We start from the raw sequence: 26,266 nt of genomic DNA, 5'->3' as shown, positions 1-26,266 counted from the left end.
AAACCACACAACACAGCATTTTAATTAGGAATGTTAATAAATGGGATTAGTGGATGTGACCTACATTTTAATGTGTAAAATCAAACTGAGCGCAGAGAACGCAGTAGTGGCTCAGTACAGCACTGAACTCTGCCCAGGCCTCCTCCTCAAACTTATCCCCCCATCCATAAAGCAGAAATGTGTTTACCAAAATAAAAAATGAGCATAGAAACAGCTAAACAGTACCTGAAGGAACGAAATACTTTACATTCCTGGTTTGTTACACATCCCCTGGTTCTAAAAGGACCAACTCAACAATCAGTTTATTAAAGAAATGTGTATCGTTACTTTTACTGAAAGAAACATTTAAAATCATTGAAAATAATTTCAATCTGAATGAAGCCAAAACTGAACTGTGCATGTCAGCACTCACATTCCACTAAGCAATAATTTACATTCAGCAGCACCAGAACAAAATATACAAGAAATATCTTCTAAAACGCTCAGTCTTCACAATCATAAAATGTTACATTTGTGGATACCTTCATGAGCCCCTGAGGGAAGATTGAAGATGTAGGAAGTTAAGGAAATAGCTCGTAAGCATCTTAGGGATGTGCTGCTTTCAGAAACAAAACAAACAGGAAGTGTACGAATATGTACAGATGTCATCTGTAAAGAAAACATCTAACTTTCCTATTTAAATAGGAGATGTAAGGAGCTGAAACAAGAATAGACTTGATACAGTGCCAGAAAGAATGGAGAAAAAGATGAACAGGTCACAGGTTAAACAATTTTCTAAGTTAGGAACCTTAATCCTGAAGCATTCTCTCAATAGGTATTTAAATAAATGGCTCTTCCAAAAATAGTCATCACACTGATGTGAAGATGCCCTGAAACCAAGACAATCGGGAAAAAGAAAATGCAGAAAGCAAAAGCGTTAAAAATGTACTCATCAAATTTTAAATAAAAAGCTATATCAAAGTTGATTTGCAAATCACCATATTTCTACTTTTCAAGACAGAATGGAAGTCCTTGATCTGCCTATTAGCTTGTCATCAAAGCCTGCTCCTGGCACACGCAGACCATGCATGCATGCATGCTGTGCTGACAATTAGCATTACAAATATAATCTAAACGATCAAAGGTCTTCCCATTCTTACCTCCTATCCAAAGTAGTCTTACCTTCCCCCTTTCACAAAACAGTGTGGAAAAAGGATATCATTGCCTCAGACTGCAGATGGCAGAGCAGCTTCTCCAAAGGAGGGTAGCGGCGGAGTGATGGAACGCAGCCCACCATGATGAGTTTGTGCTTGGCTCTTGTGATAGCAACATTGAGTCGTCTCCAATCCTTCAGGAGGGCACCAAGCTGATAAATAAACAATCTGCTTTTATTTTTCCCATGTAAATTACAGAATTAGAGGTGAATAATTCAAAATGTATCTAAGTTTAAGGTTCAGGATAGTTTTTAAACTGGAATGAAAGTCAGGTTAGGATGAACAACTCACGTTTTCATCGTTACTGTTCCTAACAAAAGACACAATTATGATACTTTTGTCTCTTCCTTGGTATTTGTCTATAGTGTTGACTTCCACTCTGCTCTCCTTCAGTCTTGCCATCAAATCAGTGATTACTTTCAACTGATGTCTGTATGGCGATATAATACCAATGTCTGAAGGCTTACAGCCAGCCTAAGTGAAGCAAAAACAGAAAATAGTCACTGTAGTTAACTTGTTTTTCTTTTTTTTTTCTCCAGCTGAAGAAGCCTGTAGGATTTTTTTTTTTTTTTAAGTAGTGCTGCAAGCTATCATCTCTGCAGTAAGAAATCAATGGAACTCTAAATGAGATTGGTATAAATAAAGGAAAATATTAATTACTGCAAGATCCCAAGCTTTGTCTTCACCTAGCATAGACAGGCATTCTCAAAATCCTCATTCTTCTTTCTTCTTCAGACTGGGAAGTAAATATGCAGAACTATTCATTAGTCTGCAGCACTCCTCAAGATGATTACGTCCTCAAGTTGTTCTAGAGGAGGTTTAGGTTGGATATCAGGAAAAACTTCTTTACAGAAAGGGTTGTTAAGCAGTGGAATAGGCTCCCCAGGGAGGTGGTTGAGTCACCATCCTTGAATGTGATTAAAATCTGTTTGGATGTGGTGCTCAGGGACATAATTTAGCGGTGGGTGGTTAGAGTTAGGGTAGTGTGGTTAGGTTGCAGTTGGACTTGGTGATCTTTTTAGGTCTTTTCCAACCTGTGCAACTCTGTGATTCTGTGAAATAAGGGAGAAAGGCAAATCCCTTCCCCTCCCCCTCACAAGAAAGCCCATCCTCATCTCTTAAAGCATTTAGCACTCAGCTTTTATTTCACCCCAAACTCCAACCAGGCATGCGACAGGGAATTGAATGCAGACTTCAGACCCTTTACGTAGCAACACAAAGCCAACCATGAATTTACCCTCACAGTTATCCCTCCAAGAATAACCACACACACATAGTCAGAATTTCCACAGCAACGTGAGATTAATTACAGAACACTCCCTCTTAAGCAACATTCAAGTAAAAGATACCTTAATGAATAAAGTTGTGAGGAAGAACACTAGTTTGGCTTCTGTCACATTACATACACCACCTTTTTCTGTGTGTTCTGGTGCTGGGACCTTTAAAAATATAAATGGAAAATAATGAGCATCTCTGAAGGTGCACTGTATTCTAATCCTTAACTCACTCTATCATACAGTGTTTACGCTACTTTCTTTTTTAAGGTAGGGGTAAATGCTAAATTCTACAGAGTACCTGTATCAGAAATTAACCTCAGAGCATTTACAAAACATGCTGAAACAATTAGACAGAACTTGTTTCCAGTAATAGCCATTTCATAACTCCAAATTTCTAGTAAGAGCAATTCACCTCAAGAAACTGTCAAAGCTCCATCATCTGATTTCACATTTATACAATACATATAATAAAAATAGACTTTTTGTGGTGAGGATTCTTTTCATTTTGCTTGACTGCTGTAATACATGAATCTTATATTGAAGATGGACTTCTACATGTGAGATGGATTTTCTAGCATATAACAAAATTTAAACGGAAGAGAAATAAATGAACTTGACCTTTTCAGTGTTCAGAAAACATACAGGTTTGTCTGGCTCAAGTACTTCTTTCAACCATATTTTTGAAGCATCTGCAAGCTCCAGTTTCAGCATTTTTAGATTTGGCAAATTAGCAGTGGCATTTGACACCTTCTCTGATCCACATTCCAGTTTGCCTTCATACACTAGCTTGTTACTCAGTGACATAATTTTACTAAGGATGAAGAAGAAAGAAGTGGTGTCAAATCTTGGAATTTCAATCCCACGTTTAAAAAAAAAAAAAAAAAAAAAAAAAAAGGAAAACTGCTGTAATAAATAAGTTTAACATACCAACATACCTGTTCATTCTGTATTGCACAGTCAACTGGACAACAGCATTTTGGTTTTGCTCCAGCCTTTTAAATAAACTTTCACTCATACCAAGATCTCTAGTACAAAGAAAACAATTCACAAAAGCATGTCAGACAACATACTGCAAAAGCCCTCCCAAAATTCATATTACTGGTACTTGTCCAGCAAATCTCACCTTGCTTCTGAATTCTGTACAAGTGGAGGCAGCTGCTGATGGTCCCCCACCAGCACAAATCGTTTGGAACAGAACAGTGGCCCCAGACAGATGGGCTGGCTTATCTGGGAAGCTTCATCAACTATACAGAAATCAAACTGCTTCTGAACAAAGATGGGGTGATTTATGCCCATGCAGGCTGTTGCTACCACTGGCTGAAAAATCGAGACACGCTAATAAGAGAAAGCTTCAATCCCTGCACAGAACATTTTTCTGGTTTAAAAAAAAAAAAAAAAAACAGGGACAAAAAAAACCACACACATTTAAATTAACTAAAGATAAAACCAATAAATTTTAGCCCTTTAAATCAATGCCATTCACGCTGCACACATATTGACCTTGTGTTCTTAAAGTCTTTCAATCTTGAAATCTCACTCTTTCAATTAATTTACTTTGAAGTTGCCACCACCTGTCTCTCCAACTCTTTGGGAATTATTAAATGTAATTATCAGTTATTTTGTGTAAACATAAAAAATGCTTTTCAGCTTTTAGACTACTAGAATTACTCATTCTTGGCTGTAATGAAATTGCAATGATGCAGGAATTGAGCACCTGTTTCAGCACAGATTTCTCCTGCCAGCAACACACTCTTGAGACGGGTTCCTAACTCTACAGCATCTGACCAACCAGAATACTAACATAATATGCATTGCAGGCCTTGCAGAAACACTTCTCTCACCTGACTGTTGTAGAGCTCTTCCAAATCCATTACAGATTTAATTGATTTGGACCTGCAAATTTCTTCTTCTGTAAATTTCCGTATATCTGGATGAACCTTCTGAGCTCTTCCCAAACGCAAGAAGCCTACTTTGAATTTGGCTAGCTTCAGCAGGATATTGTCCACAGCAGTGTGTGTAAAACTAGTCAGAAGAACACTGAAGCCACAAGCAGAGAGAATTCTCACCTAGTGAGTGGAGAAGAGGAAAAAAAAAAAAAAAATTGCTTTTAGCTTACAGAAAGACTTCGCGTGACCAAGGCTGGGGTGGAACACTAAGTTTTCAGATGGAGCCAACAGCAAGTATGACTTCATTAATATAATTCTTCCCAGCCAAATCAGCTAGTGTGCTATTATCAAGGGAATATGAGCAATAGAACTGACGCATCTCCTAAACAGCAGGCTTACTACACGTGATACAGAGGAGTAAGAGAAGGACATCTACACATGCTTGCAAACTACATTCAAAAGGCAGTGTGCCAAAGAATATCAATACTGTATGCAGAAGCTTTACAGACCAATTCTGGAAATAATTTTCCCCATGAGAGTTTAACATCAAATTCAGTGGAATGAGCTGATCCAGTAACAGCAGCAGCTTGCTCACTCTTCATCTTCCTGTTGCCCCACCAGTTCTCATGCAGCAGGGAAATGAAAGGAGGCAGAAGACAAAACACCCGTTCAGGAAAGATAACAACTGGATGTGAAATATCACTTCTTTCAGGAACAGCTCAGCCCACGGCCTGAACCCAGTAAGTTCCTGCAGCCCATTTCTGGGGAGAGAAAACCACTCGCCAGAAGGGTCAGTGACTGGACCACACAGCTTCAGCACCTTGGGTTTATACAGCTCCCATTGGGCAAGTTGTAGACTTCCCCAAAGAGTCCTTTTTTTGAGCTGCAATTCAAGGCTTGAGGACTTGTTGGCATTTAGGGACAAAAACTGTATCATTAAAATGTCACAAAGTGATTATTACTTCAATTTCTTCCCTCTCACATATTCCCATAGAAGCAAAAGACACTCCTATTCCACAGAGCAAATTTTCAGTTCTACCAAATAAAAGTTCTTAAATTAAAACAAAAAGTTTCCTTCTTTGAAATTACACCAATAGCAGTACACTGAGTTAGGGCCATTACTTGAGAAGAGCATAAAACGTGTTTAATGCTCTCCAAATCTTACAAATCTTTTCAAAATCAAAGCACAGGATCTTACCAGAGCACATATTGTAGTTGTTTTTCCTGTTCCTGGCATACCCACAATAAGCGTGTAGTCTTTTGAAAGCAACACTTGTTTCATCGCCTGTTTCTGAGGCTTATTCAGACCTTTAAAGCAGAAAAAATAACAGGAAAATGTCTACACTTCATAATTATACTTGCTAGAGCAATAATGTTCAACTTTGCAATATGCAGACAAGTAGTACAGGGTCTGTACTGCTATCTCAGAAACACATCATTGAAGATGTTTTGTGACCTTCTGCAGTTTATTTTTTCTGATAGCCTAAATGTGATTGATATCCTGTTGCTATTTTCCATTTTTCTTTTCATCATATCCATTTTCATATTCAAAAATGCAAAGTGAATTGCACAGATAGCATCATCTTGCTCAGAAAAAAAAAAAAAAAAACCACCACAAGAAGAAACCAGAGCTGTGTTTCCCCAGTCTGATGCAGATGAGCAGTACAGTCTGGTTATTTGGATTAGGCAAAGCTCAAGCAAAAACAAACAAACAAACAATCAAGGAACATGGAGAATTATTGGTGTCTTACTGAAAGCCAGGTTTTGTTTGCAAGTATGGGAAGGAACTGTTACTCCCTGTCTTCCAGTATTTGTTAATCCATCATTCTTCAGTTCTAGCAGATACACCTTCCTCTCATTTCCTTCCCCTTTCAGTGGTTTGCTAGAAGGCTGGGCAAAATTCTTATTTGAAGCAGACCTCCAAGCAACAAGGTGCATCTTTTAGTTTTCAGAAAGTTTTTATAAGAAGTTCTTTGTTTTAAGACAAGTCAGTTATGTTTTCAAAGACATCTCAGTCAGCAGTAGTGCTATTTTCACTGACTATGACACTATCACATACATCCTCTGTTCAACAACAACAAAAAAAAAAAACCAGGAGTGCCACAAAGCTTCATATATTGCAGAGTAGTCAACAAGTCAATAGAAGAGCCTATAGAAGTGAATGTTTACATCAAAGCCCATCTCCTTCCTTCCACTGCCTCAAAGTCCACTTCCTCTATCCCAAGTCTTCCTTGTTCCCAATTTTCTAACAATTAGAGAATGCTAAAACTGCAAGCTACAGGAACTATTAAAAGTAAAAACAAAATTCTAAGCAGACATCTGGTCACATCTTCCAAGTAGCTCAACTGATCACAGAAAGACATGTAATGTAATGTAATGAAAGAAATGTCACAGAAAGACATGTAATGCCAGAATTTATTTTTAAACAAAAAACTGCTACTAGACCCTGATGTAGAAGAAGAGAGCTTGTATCGACTGTGATAAATGCTTTGGCAATAGAAATATACCATTAATCATAAGACTTTAGGAGGAAAAAAACAAAGCCTTAATACCCTTTAAAATACTTGCAACAGCTTCCTTTGCTTCCGGAGGAAGGACTGAGCTCAAATGCTGAATAAAACGAGGTTTGTGGAAGTCAATGATCAAGTTGCGGAGCTTTTCACTGCAGATGCAGAAATACAAGAATCGTGAGTTTCTCATTGAGAAAAACCTAAAAATACTCAAAGTGTGAAATTAATTTGATTCTTCATACCTGACTGGGGAATCTTTCATCAGTTTAGAGAGGTTTTCAAAGGGAACTCCTATACTACAGTCTCCTTCTTCATGATCCAACCTAAAAGTGGTACTCTCAGGGAGCTTTGATAAATTCCTGAAGGACGACAGTAAGATGCATGAATTAATTCTGCTTACAAGCAGTAAGTTGATGATAAAAGTCTCATTAATAAGGGCACATTTCAAGGCAGTGTAGTCCAAATAATTAAAGTTACTAATAACAAAAACAACCAGAGTATCCATGGAAACTTATGTTGAAGATACACTTTGCAGGTATATTTTTTAATCAGTCAACATAGGCATAGGGACACCGATCTGCCACCTTCAGTCATGATTTTTAGAATATACCTCCATGAGCCAAGCAAGAAGAGTCAGACCATTTCAGAGCTTTTTTGAGGCCTGGGAGTGCCTTTCTTGAAGCCCATATCACAGTGCTGCCAAGCAGATGTTTTTCCTTTTATTCTATTACCTGCCCAACAAACAGGAGATTGTTGTTGCACTGATTTCTCTCACGTAGCCAGTAGCCAAGCCAAGCAAACCATTTTCTTCTCCACTCACAACGACTCTATCACCAACCAAGAGGTTTGCTCCAGGTACACCACCATTTTTACGTTGGAAAGAATGCAGATATTGTCCTTCAGAAACTTCCTGAACTTGATCAATTCTGATCATGTTTCCAACACAGTCTCCAGCCTTCTCTCTGTGAAGATATTACAGAAAAATTAATTTTTCAGTGTAAGATCCCCTCAGTAAGACAAATATTTTATATATGTAAGCAAGAAATAAAAAAATTTAGTCAGTTTTCAATAGCCTCTATGACCAGAGAAGAATTGTAAAGATATACAAACACTTTATACTTGCTTCAACTGATACCTAAAATAAAATTACAGATAACTTTGTTAAAAACTGAACACTAAAATATATGGATACACTTCACTGAAATGTTTGATATTTGCTTAGTAAATTGCTTGTTTCACCTAAAACACCACATAAACAAACTCATTTAAATGGATCCACAAACCACCCATTGATTTTTGCATAGTTACTATGTCCAGGGATGTAAGACAGAAAATACTTCAGCCAGCAAGAGCCCTTAGTGTTTATCCACATTCTCAGGCAAGCATAGGAGCAGAGCCCAAAATACATCATTATTTGTCAATAAAACCCTCAGAAAACCAGTGCAGTGAGCTGGACTCACAGCCAACATCCAGTGTCAGCCTTCAGGAACTGAAACAAAATGATACAATTTCTACTTCCGAAGGCAGAGACTGCAATTAACTTACTGCTTCCCAAGCCTGACTTAATAGCAACAACAGAAAAACATATCAAAAACATATAACCTGTAAGTGTAGCAAGCTAATGATTTCATCAGCTCACATCTCAAACTCTACTTTACAAGAAGTACATCTGATTATTTCTACAAGTAGTAGCAAACATCTAGGTTCCCTTGTAAGGAAAACTACAAGTTGACAATGCCTCACTTCCAATCACTCATTTGTACCAGGTTAGAAATTCATCTTACCTTTCCAAAGAAGGTATCATCCATATATTTTTATACCCCTTTTTACTGTCTCCACTTTGCATCTCCAAGGTTAACATCAGATACCACAGACTGAAGTACTCTAAATGGGAAGGTTTCAGGTGCTGCGTCTCTTTTTCAATAATGGGTATCATAGCAGGAGGAAAAGACACACCAGCCATCCTTTCTTCTACAGCTCTAGGAATAGAACCAAGCACAGGAAAGAATCAACTTCCACCACATTTCCTGCAAGTCAGTTTGTACATGAGACCAATTTAAGTTTATACTGAAACACTGAAAAATATAGCACTTAATTTATCATCACTGAAATAAAGTTGATTCCATGTCCTTTGTTCCTACAATCTCATTTAATCGCTTCACATCATCTGTATGACTTTGAATTAGGGAAAATAAGTAGAAGACCAAAGGAAAACCTCCCAAGAATAATTCTGCAAACATTTAAGCATTTCATCTTCTATTTCTTTTTTAGTAAGATATGAATACCACGGTGGTGCTTACTTAAGCAAATGGGATTTAACAGTTAATAAAAAAGCAGACTTCAAGTCAACTCACCTTGGAATTAAGCATCAATAGGCATTTATACATAATTGTGCACATAAAAATGCAAACCAAGTGAAAAAAAAGTTAGTTCAAAAGTTGTTAAAACAGCTGGTGACTTAGGAATAACATAATGCCGCAATACCTGAATGTTGTAATGATTTATGAAGCAATTACTAAACCATATTACACTTATGCACAAAGCCAGTTCCCCCAAAATTTCATTCCTACAACCTGAAAAAACAAATGGTCAAAGAAAATGTAAGAGTTATTATGCTGGAGTTTATGGAACATTGTTTGGGAGTGCAAGAGTTGTCATAACGAAATAATAAGCCATCAAATCACAAAGGTCAAATAATAGTATCAAAGGCTGAAGTTATTCTTATTTAAAAAACAAGTATCAAACCAAGGTGGTGGGATTTTTTTCTTACCTGCTATATACAAAGCAATTGTGTATTTGGGAACAGTATTTACAGGCTTGACTGTCATCAATTACAGGAGGCAAAGCAGCAAGCTGTGACTGCTGTCTTCCCACAGCAGATTTATATATACTGTGCATTAAGTAGAAGGCCACCTGGTTTCTTAGCTTTATTAATTCTGTCAAGAAAAGAACAAACTAAGCTGATATTTTAAGTGTAGCTTTTAATCATTCTTAGTCCTAAAGAAACCAGGCATCACACTTCAGTCAGCTAAGAAGTAGATACTCATATAGCAAAGTCCTAATGAAGTATTAATAAAACATATTTCAGTTTTGAACATCAACTTCATAGAATAAATAAAATTACAACAAATGATACAGCCAAGTATAACTTGCTCCATGAGAGAAAATCCTGCTAGTTCAACTATTACTGAAATGCTTCATTATGTTAATCATAATGAAGTAACATAACTAATCAAGTAGGTTTCAAGGGCGGGAGGATAACGTCACCTCTTCTATCCATGCGAGCTCCAGTAACAGGATACATAGTACCAGTTTTAAGATAAAGAAGAAATCCAGCTTCAGGATCCATTCTCCTTTCTAAATTCAACAGCGTATACAGGATAACCTGCAAACATTTTATATGAAACATACTGCGTGTCATGTACATATAAATACTAAAACAGCTTCATAAGATAATTTATGTAGCCATTACTATTACAAATAATTTAGAAAACATAACTAATAAGCACCTAACCAAGCATTTGACTTAAAAGGCATCTTCCTTAACAAAAGTTTATACATGACTGCCCCTCACTCAGACCAGCTATCTGTCAAGATGCACAATTATAGTTCTTCAAGCTCTTTGCCTCGAGCTAATACTCAAATGTCTAGTAAGAAGAGACTAATCAACAGTTTTTCAGGATAAAAGCCATAAAGCTGTTTGAAAGACTTAAATAAGCATATCTCCCACACCTCAGCTAATTTTTAAATCATCAGCTTTGAGCATGCCAGGGTTGCTCATCCATAAATCCAGATTACATCACATACAAACCAAACGTTTCGTATTCTTGAGACAAAGTCAGTCATTCTAATAAGACAGATTGCTTATAGCCACCAATAGTCAAATTACACTTCTTTTTGTACCTGACTCCTGTGCTCTATAGAGTTTGATTCCTTGCCAGATTTGAGCTCTAATGGCATTATCCTGGACTGTACGCCGCACCGACGATGGATTTTCACCCTGGCTGTAACATCAATCTTTCCCTTCAATCCAAACCTGGGAGACCAAATGTTCTCTTCAACGTCTAAGATATCTACAATTTCTACCTTAGAAGAGCAATCTCCTGTTTTGTCTTCACTTGGCCTAGGAAGAAACCAAAGGAAGGGGGAAGTTAATGATTTTCCTTAATATTTCAAGATTAAAACACATTGCAGTATGCGTGTGCTGACAAACTATTACATCTGAATAGTAGTTTAATATTCCAGTTTTTAGTCATATCTACAGCAACTTCTACCTTAGCCAGCTGATTAAAAGAACAAGGATGTTTAAGTACTAACGCATCTACTCTCTACCACATTGTTCACAATGATTTTAACATCACTGTGATTTTTATGTTAGTCCTCCCTCAGCCTTGTAATAATCATTCTTGATGTCTTTCCCACTACTCATAATTGCAACTAAATAGGGAGCTCAATGTTAGCTATTTAGGTATCGAGGCAATTAATTGCTCCATGTCAGTTAAGAGATTTGTATAAAAAGCTCTCTTCTAAAAATTGAAAGTGTCCCAAATAAGATACACAAATTAGAATCATTTCTAATTTTGGATTCTTACAGTTTCAGTTGCATTTGATTTTGGTTAGCTGGGTTGCGCATGAACTCTTCTGTCCACTTAAAAAATGAAGGCAAATATTCTTCTATCTCCTGCATTACCTCTGTTTGTTTCAGCTTTAAGTGATACCTACAAAACAAAGCCATTTACATTAGGGCAATGGCAAAATTAGCTTCACCTTTGGTACCAAAGTACTTCACATTCATGGAAATAATTGTCAAGTTCAAAGAACCATCTTTAAAACACAGATAGCAACACATTCACATCACCCTATTAATTCATAAAACTACAGCTGAGCCCCCATTAAGAGAAATAAACTACATTTCCCATTTAACTCCAGCAGGGCAGGCATATTAAATTACATTATAGAGCAGGGAAATAAGAGATACCAAAATTTCAGTAAGATTGTTTGGTAAGATGCTCTCCTAATAACAGTAACCATTTGTTAAAGCATCTGATCTTCCAAACATAAAACCAGATCCTTGCAACGTACTTACATTTCTCTGAGATACTTTTGCCCAAAAACAATTTTATTTGCTAGTTCCTCCACTTTTTCAGGTGCCAAGTTATTTGTTATGGATTGCTGGAAAATTTCATGAAGAATTGTACCAATGAGTGTTTGCCGTGAACCACACTCAGAGCCCTGCAATACAATTGCACAGTACAAAAGGTTTAAGATTCATATTCACTTCATGCACATTTTCCACAGAATTTCTGGGCTTATTTGTTGCATGTGACACATCCCAATTGTTTTAATAGCAAAATCATTAGATCTTTTATCTCACTTATTAGTATGGATTCAAATGTGACTGCAAATACAGACAAACTGCAGTGAGTCTCTTCTATTGCTTTATCTCCCATTTTTATTCCAAATCCACTGTTAGGATACAATCCCTAAGCAATTAAAGAAGGAACAAATTCACATTTTAAAGTGTATATCAAGAAGGTTTTCCTTGTGAACAGCATTAACAGCAGCATTTCCTAATGCAATAATCTTTACTATCCTAGAAATACTATGTTTACATTATCCATATTTGAAGCAACTTCCTGCATTTTATGAACTCACATAAAATTATTCCAACATCAGAGTGGCTCAGAAACCCACCTAGCTCACAGGAATGGATAAATTATGACTTCTGCATAAGCCCCTACCAAACAGCTGGAAAGATAATCAGTTTGTTTGGAAGTTAATGGTATCTTTCACAGAACCAGCGGTGTGGGACCTGAACACAACTCAAAGAGTGGTGTTATCAGAGTCAGGACCCTTTGTGTTGTCCTGTATGGGAACTGCTGAATCACAGGCTGAACCTCTGATTGATCACCTGAAGCGAGCAGTGAATCAGCCATGCGAGCGTAGACGAAGGCAATTCTCCTGTGCTGCCAGAACAGTGGATCCTGGCTCCATCCCTCCTAGACCCGTTTAAGAGCTGACTGCCAGTGGGGAAGGATCTCCTCTGGCGATCCCTCCTCCGGCGTTTTGCAGCGAGCCCAGGACATGGGCAAGTTTTCTATCTATTTTCTTTTTGTTATTATAATCTGCTCTGCCAAATTCTCTTGCTTATTTCATAATTATAACATCTTTATATTCATTGACTGTACGTGTCCCTTCCCAACAATTAATCTATTCCTATTACTTCTCTAATGAAGGCCTCCTGTTGACATCTCTTTTCAGTCTGAACGTCCTGCACTTCAATTTCTTGTTCTGGTCACAGTTCCTGTTTACTACTTCCCTTGCCCATCTGGATTTACATGCTCCTCATGTCTACTTTTCCTCAGCTGGAACTGGCAGCCATTGCTACTCTACCACTCATGTATCAGCAAGGACAACCACAAGAAACCTTTTCTCCCTTTGAGTTCCAGCACAGTTGGATACAGATTCCAGAATTAGTCCACACCAACCCTGACTACAGTACAGGTATACAGCAGCTAGATCTGGAGCTAACACATGCTTCTCATGGGGTACCAGAAAAGCCTTTGCTGAAATGGCTGATGTTTCAGAAGCTTTTTAGTAGCCAAATAAGACTACATTTTCATACAGCCAACAAGAGGTGCACATCTAGCAAAAACTTCTTACGCACAAGAAAACATGGCTAGGAACAAGAAGAGTATAAAAGAAGTTGCCAGAAAACTAGAGTGAGAAGCTTATTTTTGTCCCCACTTTCTGTATTAACAACTCAGAATAATTTCAACTGAAATTCTGAAAAACAAACATAACAAAAAAAGAAAAAAAAGTAGCCCAAAAAGCAAGTTTTCCCTCTGAATTGCTCTTTTTCTGTAAACGTTATGACTAGCTACTGACATTTTACAATATCACGTTTCAAACAGTTTTAGTATTGAGCTAAGCCACCATTCTCAGCTGAAACATTAACTTATTAATGATACAACATCAGGTGTTTTAACACTTACCCTAAACCTTTCACTCAGCACTGCTTTTCTCATACATCGAATGCTACTGGATATCGTAGTGCCAGAGAGCAGCAAATCTGGGTAAAGAATGAGATATCCAGACTGCTCATTTATTATCCAGGTACCAGAGCTACAGTCCCCTTCTAAATGAACAATGTCTCCTGGAACAACTGGAACAGACTCCCTGTAAAGCAAAACATTCCAACAACAATTTGCAAGCACAGGATACCACATGTAAGAAATTAACAGATTGAACATACTTCAAAACCTGAGGTTACTATGAGCTTTTTACTGACAAAACTTTAATTCTGAGCACTAGGTCACGGATCAAATCCACATGAAGAGAAATCCTGATGACTTCAAATCATTCCAGATTAGTCATTACAGATTTATCCTTTCAGCCATTTTAGAACCGATATATTTTACACCGGCATGCTATACTTGATGCTTATAACATCTCCTTATATTTAAGAGCTTAAACTGCTTCAGAAGCTCAGCAGAATCTCAAAGCACCGCTCACCAGCTGTTCTGAAGGACGCACAGCTCCGTATCTCCCGGCGATGTGGAAGCGCTGACCGCCAGGTGCTTCTCAGGGTCGCGTCCCTCCCGCCGCACCAGGCGGACCTCCAACACGCGGTACCTGTTGTTCAGCCCGCTCCTGAGCGCCGCGTTACAGGGCTCGGTCATCGTCTTCTGAAAGCACAGTTAACGCTGCCAAACCTACCGCAGTGCTCGACGAGGAAACAGACCGGCACAAACCCACCTCCACTGCTAGAACGCGTGTCAGCGCGGATAAATAGACGACTACAGCGTGCTTTTTAAATTGTACGCAGGCCTTCTCCCTTCTCCCTCCCGCCGCCCAGCACAGCAGTACCTCCGCTACACAGCAGCCAGCCTCACCTCAGCCCCGCAGCGCACCCCAACCGAATCCCGCGCGCCGCGCCAACCTCCGCGCAGGCGCAGCACAGCCCGCCCCTCTCGCCTGCCCAGAGACTCCACCCCCAGCTCGATCATTGGTGGGGACGAAGGCAGAGCAACCAATGGGAGTTTGCCGGAGGGCGGCGCGAGCTTCCCGCGCGCGGGATGAAAAGCAGAAGCTGTGCGGGCGGCCTGCGCTGTGAGGAAGCCTAACAGGCTGCGGTCAGCGCTTCTCACAACGGGGCTGCGGGAAAAAGTAGAATTAAAGGCGCTTTTCTCTCTCAAATGTTTGTGGATGAACCTCAGCCCAGGAGTTGAGCTTTCCTTATGACAAACACGAGCCGGTGCAACCAAGCAGCAGCTCCCTGAGGCGATGCAGCAGTCTCAGACGCGCACGGTTGCCCCCTTTGCTTCTTTTTGGTCACAAGAGCACTACTTGAGGAAACCGTTTTTGCTCCTGTCAAGTCGAGCTAGGACTAAAGAACGCAGGTATTAAGTTTACTCTCGATATATCAGTATTCTGCACTTAAAATGCCAGGAAAAATAACAATGGAGTAATTGGAGTTTGGCCTTGTATTCCTAATGTAGCCAGACACTGAGAAACAGGACTGTGCTCCAGCCTGGGAAGACAACATGAGCAGGGGTCAGGTACCCAGCAGGAGGATCCAGCTTGACGTTTGAAGGGTAAGATGGCACATAAATGAGCCCCTTTTCTTAGGGGTAACCCTCAAGTACATATAGCTTATGTTTATAAGCTTTCTCTTGCAGAACTGCTAATATTCATAATGGAATAATTCTTTTAAACACACAGGCACACAATTTAGTACAGTATTAAAACAGATTATTGTACAGGAGCTTTTTGCTTTGTGCATGTGATAGAGGCTGCAGAATGCAAGGTTATCTCTACATTCCTATGCAGAGGTAATAAGACAAAACAATACAGACACTGGAATTTAGCAGTCTAAAAAGAAGATTCAAATACAAGTTTTTGTGTGAAGTAACTGCAAACTAGATACGTAATGCATAAACAAATGCCTCCATTACAGCAAGCAGAAATTTCCATTGTAAGGATAAGGAATTGAACTCTATTTTAAAGACAGTGTTTAATAACTGGAAACAAACCATCATCTGAGATTTTCAGGACATAGTATGGATAAGAGATTCTGACCTGAAGGAGTTCTGAAATGGAGAGACCTTTTCCACTTCTATATCTAAGGACATTGGAAATAGCTGAGAACAGAATATATAATATTGGAATGGCTGGAACAGAAAATAAAAAATAGTACCCAAGGCTGCATTACCAATTCTTCACAGAAGGAACTGTTTCACTGGGTAGAACTAAAGTTACAAGACTCCTAGGAAACAGGTTTTCAGGAAATATGACAATAATAATTATATCCACTTCCATTCAAGCCTCTCTGTATAATAAAGTTGACATTTGGGATAATCATCTACACTTGCAAATAAAAACTACACTAAAAACATCTTGAAGTTGCAAAAAATGTTTTCTAACATGGTTATTTTGTGGGGTTTTTTCCCCACACAGAGAAAGCTTTTAAAATTGATTTTGAAGCAATTGTATCAATTTATAATAACTTCTAAAGTTCCTAGAAAGGATGTGTACAAACCTGTTCAATTGCTATGCTGTGAAATCTAAAAAACTAGAACTAGATCGAAAATAAAACCATGAACTAATGACCACCAGCTTCCCTAACATTTAATTGCTGACATTCTGATAACTTCAGTGTGGTAACAGAGCGGTTCAAAAGAAGTAAGCTCACCTTCTCAAGGAGAGACAATTTAAATGGAAGATGAACTCAAATCCAGCATCTTGACTAATGAAAATGTTCTTCAATAGCAATAAAAAACTTCTCACAGCTTACATATATAGAATATATTTAAATTATGTGCGTATTTATTAGTATTTTAAAAGCAGAAAATAGGCACTTCAAAGTCATAGTAAAATGGACTACCAGGGAACACAGCCAGTCACACATATGGAACACATTAGTCAGATAATCAAAATAGTGTTCTGATTAAGAAATATATTTAATAACAACCTTTTCAAAAAAGGTTAGAAATATCTACCAAAAAAATTAGAAACAAATCTCCTCCCTTCCAGCTCCCTTTTTCCCTTCGTACACCTTTCTGAAGTATTTTAGTACTTTCAAGTAGAATTATTAACACACTTGTAAGCTCTGTTTTGAAAAAGTAATGCTGAAGATACAGCACTGTAGGGCTGTTTTTCACATTCAGTATCCTACTCAGTTGTTTTGCTGACACATTCTACTGCTGCTTTCTTCTCAAGCGTGAGTATGCTGGATTCTGCTTTACACACACATAAATCATACAAATATATTCATTCAAAATTTTTAATAAAATAAATTCAAATACATCTTGTTCTCTGCCCATAACTGTATTGTTAAATATAAAAGAAACAGATACTTTTAAGAAACCAGAAAAAAAACAAAAAGTCATAACATTTGGTTTGAGATACATAACTCAAAATCCAGTCTGATTTTTCAAAATTAAGTAAATTGATCACATAATCCACCAGTTTATTTAATACAACCATTACCAACTCTTAAAGGACACTGCTAAAAATACTGCAATAAATAAATAACTTATATCACATAAGTAAATGCTTTACAGCTTCCCAATTCAAGTGAATAAAATCAGGAGTACCAATGCAAATTATGTATAAATGAGTCCGAACGACAACTTCTCTACAAGGAATTGAAGGAGAAAAAGTATAATAATGTGTTGCATACCATACTTTAGAAATAACACATACACACATATACAGACTGTAATATAATCTTCATTTTCTTCTCCATGTGCCTAAATGGTCCATATGCCTAAATACATAAGTGCAGCAGCATGCAGTCCTGTTTGTCCCACATTTTAAGGTAGGGGCAGACCTGTTTACAAGAGCCAGTCCTTCAAAGTACGTCATGTACTCAAAGCCTTCAATAAACTGAATTGAAAACATTAAGCTCTACAGAAAAGGTACAGAAATGCCTTGTAAGATTACATGCTAACTGCCTTAAGATCTTTTCTACCACTTACCACTGTACAAGTTTCCCATTTTTATTTGTGTAGATTTTTATTTTTTTTTTTAAGAACAGAATGCATGCAACGAAACTGGTTTCTAAATTGCAGGATTAGCAATGATTTTAAATACATCTCATCATTTGTTATTGAAGAGGCTGAAAAAACTCCCATATATACCCACACGAAGATACATGCTTTGTTCTTAACATACAGAAAACTTGTACAAAAGGCAAAAAGAAAAAATGGTTAAGTTGTGGTCTACCAAGTCCATCTTCAACAGAGTTGGCAAGTAGTTGAATAAGAAAACTGTTCCATTTTATTCAAATAAATTTAATCAATTTAAATGTTAAGGAAGAACAGATGTCGAGTAGCTCAGAAAGCAATATAATCATGTGTTTAACTCCTGGAATGGTGAGAAAGCTAAACAACTAACAGCTTGAAACCTGTATAAAATGTGGGTGTAATTTTAAAACTGTGCAGTTCTTAAGGTTCATCTAATGAAGCCTATAAGATTAAGTGCAAAAAATGTTTCTCGCTAACTAATGCTTATGATGATCTGTCTCCTAGTTTGACTCCAATTTAATTAAATCTTGGCAATTAAAATTAAGTTGTCCGACAACAGCAGTGCCACAATATATATTTAACTTCAAGTAGTTTATTCACCAGCGTAACTTTTACATTAAAGCTTAAAAAAGTTCAGTTGAGGCGCAAGAATTGTTTCATAAGTTCATACGTGGTAAAAGCCACAGCCTGGGAAGGGATACAACGAATGTAATTCAGTGACAGACCACGGTACAGTCCTCTTCGTATTCCATGTTGTTGATACACGTATTTCAGTGTCTGCACCATTGTACTGGAAAAACAGGAACTTGGATCATTATTGAATACACACATTCGATAGTTAGAGTCACTTTCTTAAATATAAGACGTTCTTTTACTTGGTTCTTAAAAGTGACATATGGAAAAACATGAGACTCCATATAGCAGAGCACGACAATCCTTTTAGGACTCATAAAACAGACTGAGTTTCTGCCAGAAATCTGGGCTTAAAGGCTGGAAACTGGAAAGAGGATGGTGCAGTTCCATCTAAAGAAGCTTCAGCCTAAAAATAATCTGCCCTAAAAGACATAATCAGAACTTTTATACCAGAATGGTGACTACACATTATTCTCTATCTGTCAGGAAGAAGTTGAGAAGCACCATTTTTGTCTTACAGAAGACGACAATAGTTTAATATTACTCCTTTGTAATATGGCCTAACAAAAACAAATTTGCCCACTGCAGTGCACACTTCTTACATTAATCATCAGTATTCAGGTTTTGCATCCCATTCTTTTTGTTTGTTTGAGCACAGGATCACACATTAAATTTCTGCAGATAAAGTTTCTGTTTAGCTCTGTATTCTATAACTCACATGTGTAAGCCTCCCTGCTCCAAGCAAAAACTGTTTCTTCTTGAGATAAAGGCAACAACTTGTGTGAAATACGATATTTGACCTTATTTGAAATACAATTTGCAGTAGTTATGCAAGCAGGAAGATTTTTCTCACATACCTGTACTGAAACTGAACAAGTAGTCATTAAAATGCAAAGCCTTTGAGTAAAAATCTGTAAGATGCTCAACATTTCCAAGCTATTAAAATTATTACTCCTTGAAAACATCTTCAATATGCTTCAAAACTTCAAGGTTTCCTTCTTCTATTAATCTACCATCCTCTAAAGATAAATGGCTACTATCCTACTCTCTCCAAACAATCATAACAGAATTGTTAAGTGGGAAAGTCTAATTGTAAAAGTGTGAGTTCTCACAAATGCAGGAAGCAAAATCCAAGGACAATTAGCACATTCTTATTTTAGAAGCACCTGGACTAGAAAGCAGTCAAGGGGAAAACCTTACTCTGCTAATGAAAAACAGTTTGAAGCTCAGAATGTTTTCCACCATGATGCCTAATTTAATACTATGATTTTAAGAATATTATGATACTTCATCCTCTACTGGACTCACGCATGTAACTAAAAAAGTGTAGGAACTCCAACTACAATCAGTGTGTGCAATGTTACTGTAATTGAGGTTAATCAAGCAGGTTAAATAAAGCAGTATTGCATAAAATAATATTGAGAATAGATTCTGCACCATTAAAAGTATACCTTGAAACAACGCATCGTTTCAGTAGAAGCAGGTAGTTTGTCCCTCAGGAATCCTAGTGATGCTAAGGATCAGTTAGTTGAGTAAAAATGCACATAACATCTTTTCATATACAGTATTAGTAGCAACACAAAAGTGTACTTCAATTTTGGTGTTTCTTTTTGAACCTCAGCTTTTGTCCAACTGTGTGGAAACGTAACACATCTCACTAAAAGCATGAAGAAATCAACAGCACAGGAACTCTTTTTTTTTAAACCAAGAATGCAACATCACTCAGATATCAAAGAATTCATTTACTGAAGGTGAAAAGAAAATACTTACAGGCACTTTTCAGAGTCCGGGAGAACTGCTCCTAACTGCATTCGCCTGCGAGTTACATCAAGGGGATATCTACACAGGAGATATTTGAACAGCAGTTCAACTAGATGAGTGATGACTATACGAATACTGTTGTGTTGTTTGTTTTTAATTTATATATATATATATAAAGAGTCCATCTACAAACTCCAATCTCCCTTTTCAACAAGTCACGAATTCGGCTTAGATTCTCAACACAGCTGAAAGTTCTCCAAAAAGGGAGACTCCCTCTATACAACCAAAACCAGCAAATCAGATCTCTTAATATATTCCATTTGGCACAAGTAAGGAAGACACATGAAGATCAGATGAGAGTATAAAACAGTCTGTAAAACACTGGAGGGAGAAGATGCCTGAAGCAAAAACACAATAAACAGTTTAAAGATTAACAGAAAATGCATGTTACATATGTAATGTAATGCAGTGAGTGATTCAGTGAAAAACTGATGCCACAGAAGTCTACCAGATCGATTTGATTTGTGGCCAAAAGAAAACATGGCAAGGACAGTATGAGAATGGAGGAAACAGGCAAAGTAATAAGAAAGTAATGCCAAGCACAATATCTTAGGCTTTCTTTTTCCAATTCTTAGAGTTTGCAGGTTATACCATCTTAAAATAAACTGGAATAATACAGTTAAGCAAATGACGTTAATGGTCCAAATTTCATAGCATCCCAAACAAGATTCCAGCTGATTTTAGTTTTGTCTGTTTGTTTTAATTGACTCAGTGCATTTATCTTTACAGCTGCTAAGGATTAGATATTTATTAAGTGAAACGATATGAAATAACTGAATCACAGTCTGACTGAAAAAAAACCTTATTGACACTAGACTTATTTTTAAAAAATCATATTCTCAGACAAAACACTTTTTTCTAGAACAAATATCTATATAAAAAAAATAACAATCAATACCCAAACTTACGATATCGTCTGAGCTATTGCTCCAGCTATGCCACCACACAGCAGATTTATATGTGTTTTCAAAACTAAGACATCGGGATTATCTAAGGAAGGCCGTCCAAGCAAGTTAGGTGCTTGAGCAAGTCCAATGCTCTTTAAGGTACCAAAGGTAAAAAAAGAAAAACCTAAAAGGAAATTTAATTTTATGTACTTTCGTAACAGAGCAAAATATTTGTTGATGTACTTATCATCATCATAAACAAAAAGCTGCAATTACAAAAATAAGTTATTTTCCAATCCTATTAGAAGTTTTTCTTAAGTAAGAGAAACAGATTAATAATACTTAGAGCTTTACCATAATTTCTGTTCAAATTAGTTACTGGTTATAATTAGCATTAAGAGTGCTTTAAATAACTCAACTGTGGCTTTCAAATTACTGGTTTGCTGTTAAAAGTAACCCCTAAGATCTGTTTAACCAAAAAACGAGTCTCATCATCTAAAGATGAGTGCAGTTTCAGCAGTCATTTCTGATGTTCCTCCATCCCACGTCATCCACTGCTTTAGCTTGGCTAAGTATTTATACAGAAGTCACCAGGAGATGGAGCCAATAGAGAGCCTCTAAGACTCGACTATCTACAGGGCTCTGCCCTCTTACGGATCTATGTGGGAGAGACAACCTGCACACCTTTTGCGGGGTAAAACTGGGAAGCAGACAAAAGAACCACTACTTTCTCTCTTTCACTCCTGATTTCAAGAAAACCTAAATTTTGCCTACTGAAGGGACTTCAACACACACTGATCAATTTAGGTAAAGACTGAACATCCACAAATGCTTCTAGCTCTCCTTTCAGTAAAATACAAAAGCCTTCATTTTAATGTAAGCTACTTAATTTGATGTGCAAATATATTAAGCAAACTTAGTAGTGCACATAAATGCTGAGGGATTTCTGTGTTCTGTTTTTAACTTACCCGCATATGGAGCCATTCCTACCACAGTTGGCATCAGCCCTCTGTAGAACCCACTAAAACCACCTTCCTTTGAAAGAAAAATACATTCACATTTGTGGCAAGAAATACAATAAATATCTTAAACTACACATCTGTTTGTACAGATTCACAACAGCAATCTGACTAGCATCATGTAGCAACAAGGAGCTAAAACCAAGTTGCATTTCTTGTGTCTGAAGAATTGATGGGACAACTACCTAGCTCCACAGGAGATACAGAAGGGAAAATGAAAAAAAGTCTGCATCCGGCATCATAACCTCCGAGACATTTTGGCCTTACACATATCCCTCCTCCCCAGATATTTTGGTAACACTTCTATGTGCTACTGAAAAACAACTTTTCTTTGTTTTCATCTCCCACTTATATAAGTCTTAGCTCCATCTTAGCAGCCTAAGTAGAAGGAAGCATCCAGATAATTTTTTACATTAAGTTCAATGTGCGCACGCAGTGAACTCATTTTCCACTAGGTAATTAATTTCAGTGCAGCGCAACATCATTTAAAGAGTATATTTTGCTTTCATAGGACTGAAGATTAAAAGAAAAAATACCTTTGTGTAAATCATCTTGAATGCATGGATAATTCCCATGTACTTGTGTTCCCCTTTTACTTGGAATGCCAGACGAACTCTAACCATATCAAGAGGGTAAGTACAAATCACTGCTGTAATACCTTTATTAAAAACAAAAACAAAACAAGCAAACAAAACTCACCTACACCTTATCTGTTTCTAGGATTATTTTGAAAATCAGAATTTCCTTTTGTGGCAGTGAATGTAATAGCATACACAAGATTATTTTGTTGAAAAAGTACTTGAAAACCCACTTATCAAACAGGAACCTCAGCAACACACAAAGGATTTATGTTTATACTTGGTGTTCACTGAAGCTGCACATTAATGCCTTGATTACAGACTTAACTGTTTCACATAAGGAGTCTTCTTCATAGCTCACAAACATATGGCTAGTCAAGTGCATCAGCCTTTACTGGACTGCAATCACAAAATCTAATCCTACATTATCTAGTAAATAAAAGAAGCACCATTAATATGTTTAACTTCCAAAAACTTGTGCCAAAATTCAAATATGCGATTACTGGATGTATTTATTTATTGCACCTGAAAATGCAGTATTTAAGTCCATTCAGGAGCCTAGTCATGAAGAGTACTGAACTGCACTGCATTGCTGTATTTTTATAGTTCACATTACACTACCTGTTTTTCAAGCTTTAACTAAAACAGCTATTTCTAGACTTAACAAGATGCTAAATAAATAAATAAATAAATAAATAAATAAAATCTTAGGAGTCAACTTATCATTTTGTAAACAGATCTCTAGTACAAAGAATAACTCCTCTAACAGTTACCTGAACACCAAGTCCTTACTACTGCTAGTCTTTGAGTCAAGCCACTCAGTTACTGTCAAATTATACGGAGGGAATGGTTAAAACAGATTATTAAAAACAGATTATTTTCTGGTGTTCTAACACTGGCACTGATAAAAATAAAATAACTGAAAAAAAGAGAGAAAGAAAGCAAAAGTGTTTGTGATTTACATTCTGCTTTCTAGCAGCTGCTCTTCTGTATCTAAAGAACACCCTTAAAATTGACCCTACAGAAGATGAGCACCTTTTGAGCACTGGTAGGTAATTGCACTTCCTCTCAAGCTTTAATAGTCTGTTAATCATATCTCTTTTTGTATGTGCACAATTTCCCACCTCTTGCATAAGGTCAAGAGAAAGCCACAACAGGAAAGAGATGAAATTGAAAGAAAGATTTAAAAAAACAACAGCTGTTCCAGCAAAGTGTGCTAACTTTCATATCCGGAGAGAGAACAATCGCTGAATAGCGGCAGGAGGATCTTGACATAAAACATCAACATCAAATGGGGGTTAGGAAAAAAAAGAAGAACACTATGAAGAGGCTATGGAAAAAGCTGATACTGGTCAACAATCAACTGAGTTTGTGTCTTTCTGGAGCTTCCTACCAGTAACATTTATTCTAGAAGACAAAAAACATCTTTTTAGATATTCTGGACCGTTCCTCCACACACAAAAAAAGCAGGCAACTGCAGTTGATTTTTGATACAGTCTCACCCACAGGATTCTAAAGCTGGAAGCTGCAAAACACCAGAGCAATCTTAGGACTCTTTCCACTGACCTACATTATTAAATTCAATCCCTGCACCCTTTTCACAAGGAATTTTCCAAGATGTCCAGAAATACTGTAAAATTGACAATTCAAGCAATTTCAATAAAAGAGTGGAAAAAAAGAAAAGGCTTTTACGGAGCTTAAAGAATTCACAGGAAAGTTATCCTAATACAAAACACAAACTTATCCCCCTTCTTTTTTCATGTCATGCACTGATAAGCATCCAGGAATATTCTCTGTACAAAGACAAGCAAACAGACCAACCAAGAGTTAGTAGAAGTACTAATACTCAACACTAAGTCCAAAAACAGCACAAGTCAGAAGAAAAAAATCAGACTGGACTGAAAGAAGTCATATCCACTAAACAGGACCTTTAAATAGGACTCACTTTTTCACTTTATTTTAAAGTTGTGTAGAGATGGACTCTGGAGAGGAAAAGGAAAAAAAAAAAAAAAAAAAAAAAAAAAGGATTTCTAACCTTTGCAGTTTGAAAAAGCTACAAAATATGCTTTCCTGAAGCAACTCAAAGTGGCATGTTACTGCTTACTGTTCATAAGAGCTGAATGTTATGTCCATGAAGGATCCACACTTCCTTTGAGGCTCAGGAGAGACATCATCTCTCTGTGAGGAACAGTCAGGTTTGGAGAAGTTTACAAAAACACTAATCTCATCTCTGCTCCCTAAAGACTATGACTTAACAGAAGACAGACCAGAACACCTTAAGGCTGATTCTCTCTCCCGAGGAAGCAATGCTTTTCAACTAATGTAAGTCTATCCAGAAATCTCTCCCATGGTTGGTTTAACAGGACAGAATTGGAAGCCTCTGCCCAGTTCAGAGACAGGTACAGCAAATCCCATCTTATCTGAAGATATCTTATCTGAAATCTTATTTGAAGTAATCCTAATAGGACAAATACCATTCCTCCTCCTCTAAGGTACTACTTTCTTCAAATACAGCAACTTTTTCATTGCAAATGTTGACTCAGAAGCACCTACCCCGCTGAAGTAAAAAAATTATCACAGAGAGAACATTTTACTGAATCACTTCTTCAAGCACCTCTGACCACTCTTGGGGACAAGATACTGGGTTACACAAACTTCTACTGAGGCTTAGCACAAATGAAGCACAACAGGCATTAGACGGTCCATGCTTTGGAAGTTGACAATGAGAGTAGCTGTATAGGCAAATAGCTGTCTCACAATTTCCCTACTATTCCTCATTTTCTTTCCTTGAAATAAAAAATAAAATACCCAGGGTGAAGAAACAACAAGTGAAACAGGCTTACAAAGATCAGGTATCGCAAATATATTTGATGCACGTTTTTCTGAATTCTACATCACGCTCTGCATAGACCAAGTTAGTACTACCAAGTTATTCTAAGGTGTACAGTTTCAAAAACTACAAACAGAAGTCAAAGCCTTCAACTGCAGGAGACATATTCCTTCACAAGTATAAAAGAGATTAATTTATCAAGAAAGCATGTTCGTAAAAAGCAAAGCTTCATGAACTATATGAAGACAGAAAAAGCTGATGACAAAGAACATGCATCAGACAGGTCAAAGAACTGCATGATTTACAAGTCCAGGTATGTCTAAACACTTAGCACCTGCTTGTATTTCTTGCTAAATTGCACCTGAAAAAGTAGACTCAGTTTGTTTTAAAATGTTGACTCGACTAAATGACTTATTTACATCCCATTTAAAATTGACATCGCATTATTCTCCTAATCCACAGCATTTTCCAATTGCATTTATTAAGTAAAACAAAATCAAACAACAACCACCAGGCTTCCTGTATTAGGGTCTTTGTCAGTTCGTTTGTGTGTTTTGGTTTTTCGGCTTTTTTTTTTTTTTTTTTTTTTTTTTTTTTTTTTT

The 26,266-nt window shown here is 37.2% G+C and overlaps 2 protein-coding genes across 2 annotated transcripts in view; both read right to left on the bottom strand.

Annotated features, from left to right (window-relative positions):
* Positions 1–66: 66 nt before the first annotated feature.
* On the bottom strand, positions 67–14,548 carry DNA2 (DNA replication helicase/nuclease 2). Its single transcript, XM_042818175.1, has 20 exons — positions 14,382–14,548; positions 13,862–14,045; positions 11,953–12,098; positions 11,459–11,584; positions 10,770–10,989; positions 10,134–10,251; positions 9,637–9,802; positions 8,651–8,845; positions 7,598–7,828; positions 7,109–7,225; positions 6,909–7,018; positions 5,555–5,664; positions 4,312–4,536; positions 3,594–3,787; positions 3,406–3,495; positions 3,089–3,281; positions 2,543–2,632; positions 1,485–1,667; positions 1,199–1,345; positions 67–552 (listed from the first exon to the last, which is right to left on the bottom strand). The coding sequence occupies exons 1-20, from the start codon at positions 14,546–14,548 to the stop codon at positions 496–498; spliced, it is 3,069 nt and encodes a 1,022-aa protein (XP_042674109.1). The 3' UTR covers positions 67–495.
* A 3,920-nt stretch (positions 14,549–18,468) lies between these two features.
* The window catches only part of SLC25A16 (solute carrier family 25 member 16), a 14,937-nt gene continuing 7,139 nt past the window's right edge, over positions 18,469–26,266 (bottom strand). The window contains exons 5-9 of the mRNA XM_042818386.1: positions 22,793–22,914; positions 22,206–22,272; positions 21,259–21,421; positions 20,300–20,368; positions 18,469–18,686 (exon numbers count right to left, since the gene is read on the bottom strand). Of these exons, the coding sequence (XP_042674320.1) occupies positions 18,530–18,686; positions 20,300–20,368; positions 21,259–21,421; positions 22,206–22,272; positions 22,793–22,914 (578 nt within the window). The 3' untranslated portion in view covers positions 18,469–18,529. The remainder of the gene's footprint in view (positions 18,687–20,299; positions 20,369–21,258; positions 21,422–22,205; positions 22,273–22,792; positions 22,915–26,266) is intronic.

This window comes from Centrocercus urophasianus, unplaced genomic scaffold (assembly GCF_019232065.1).
Source record: "Centrocercus urophasianus isolate 14NV4802_14NV808 unplaced genomic scaffold, USGS_Curo_1.0 seq_17, whole genome shotgun sequence".
Taxonomy (NCBI): domain Eukaryota; kingdom Metazoa; phylum Chordata; class Aves; order Galliformes; family Phasianidae; genus Centrocercus; species Centrocercus urophasianus.
Note: the sequence above shows the minus strand (reverse complement) of the source record. Positions and strands in the feature narration are given on the sequence as shown.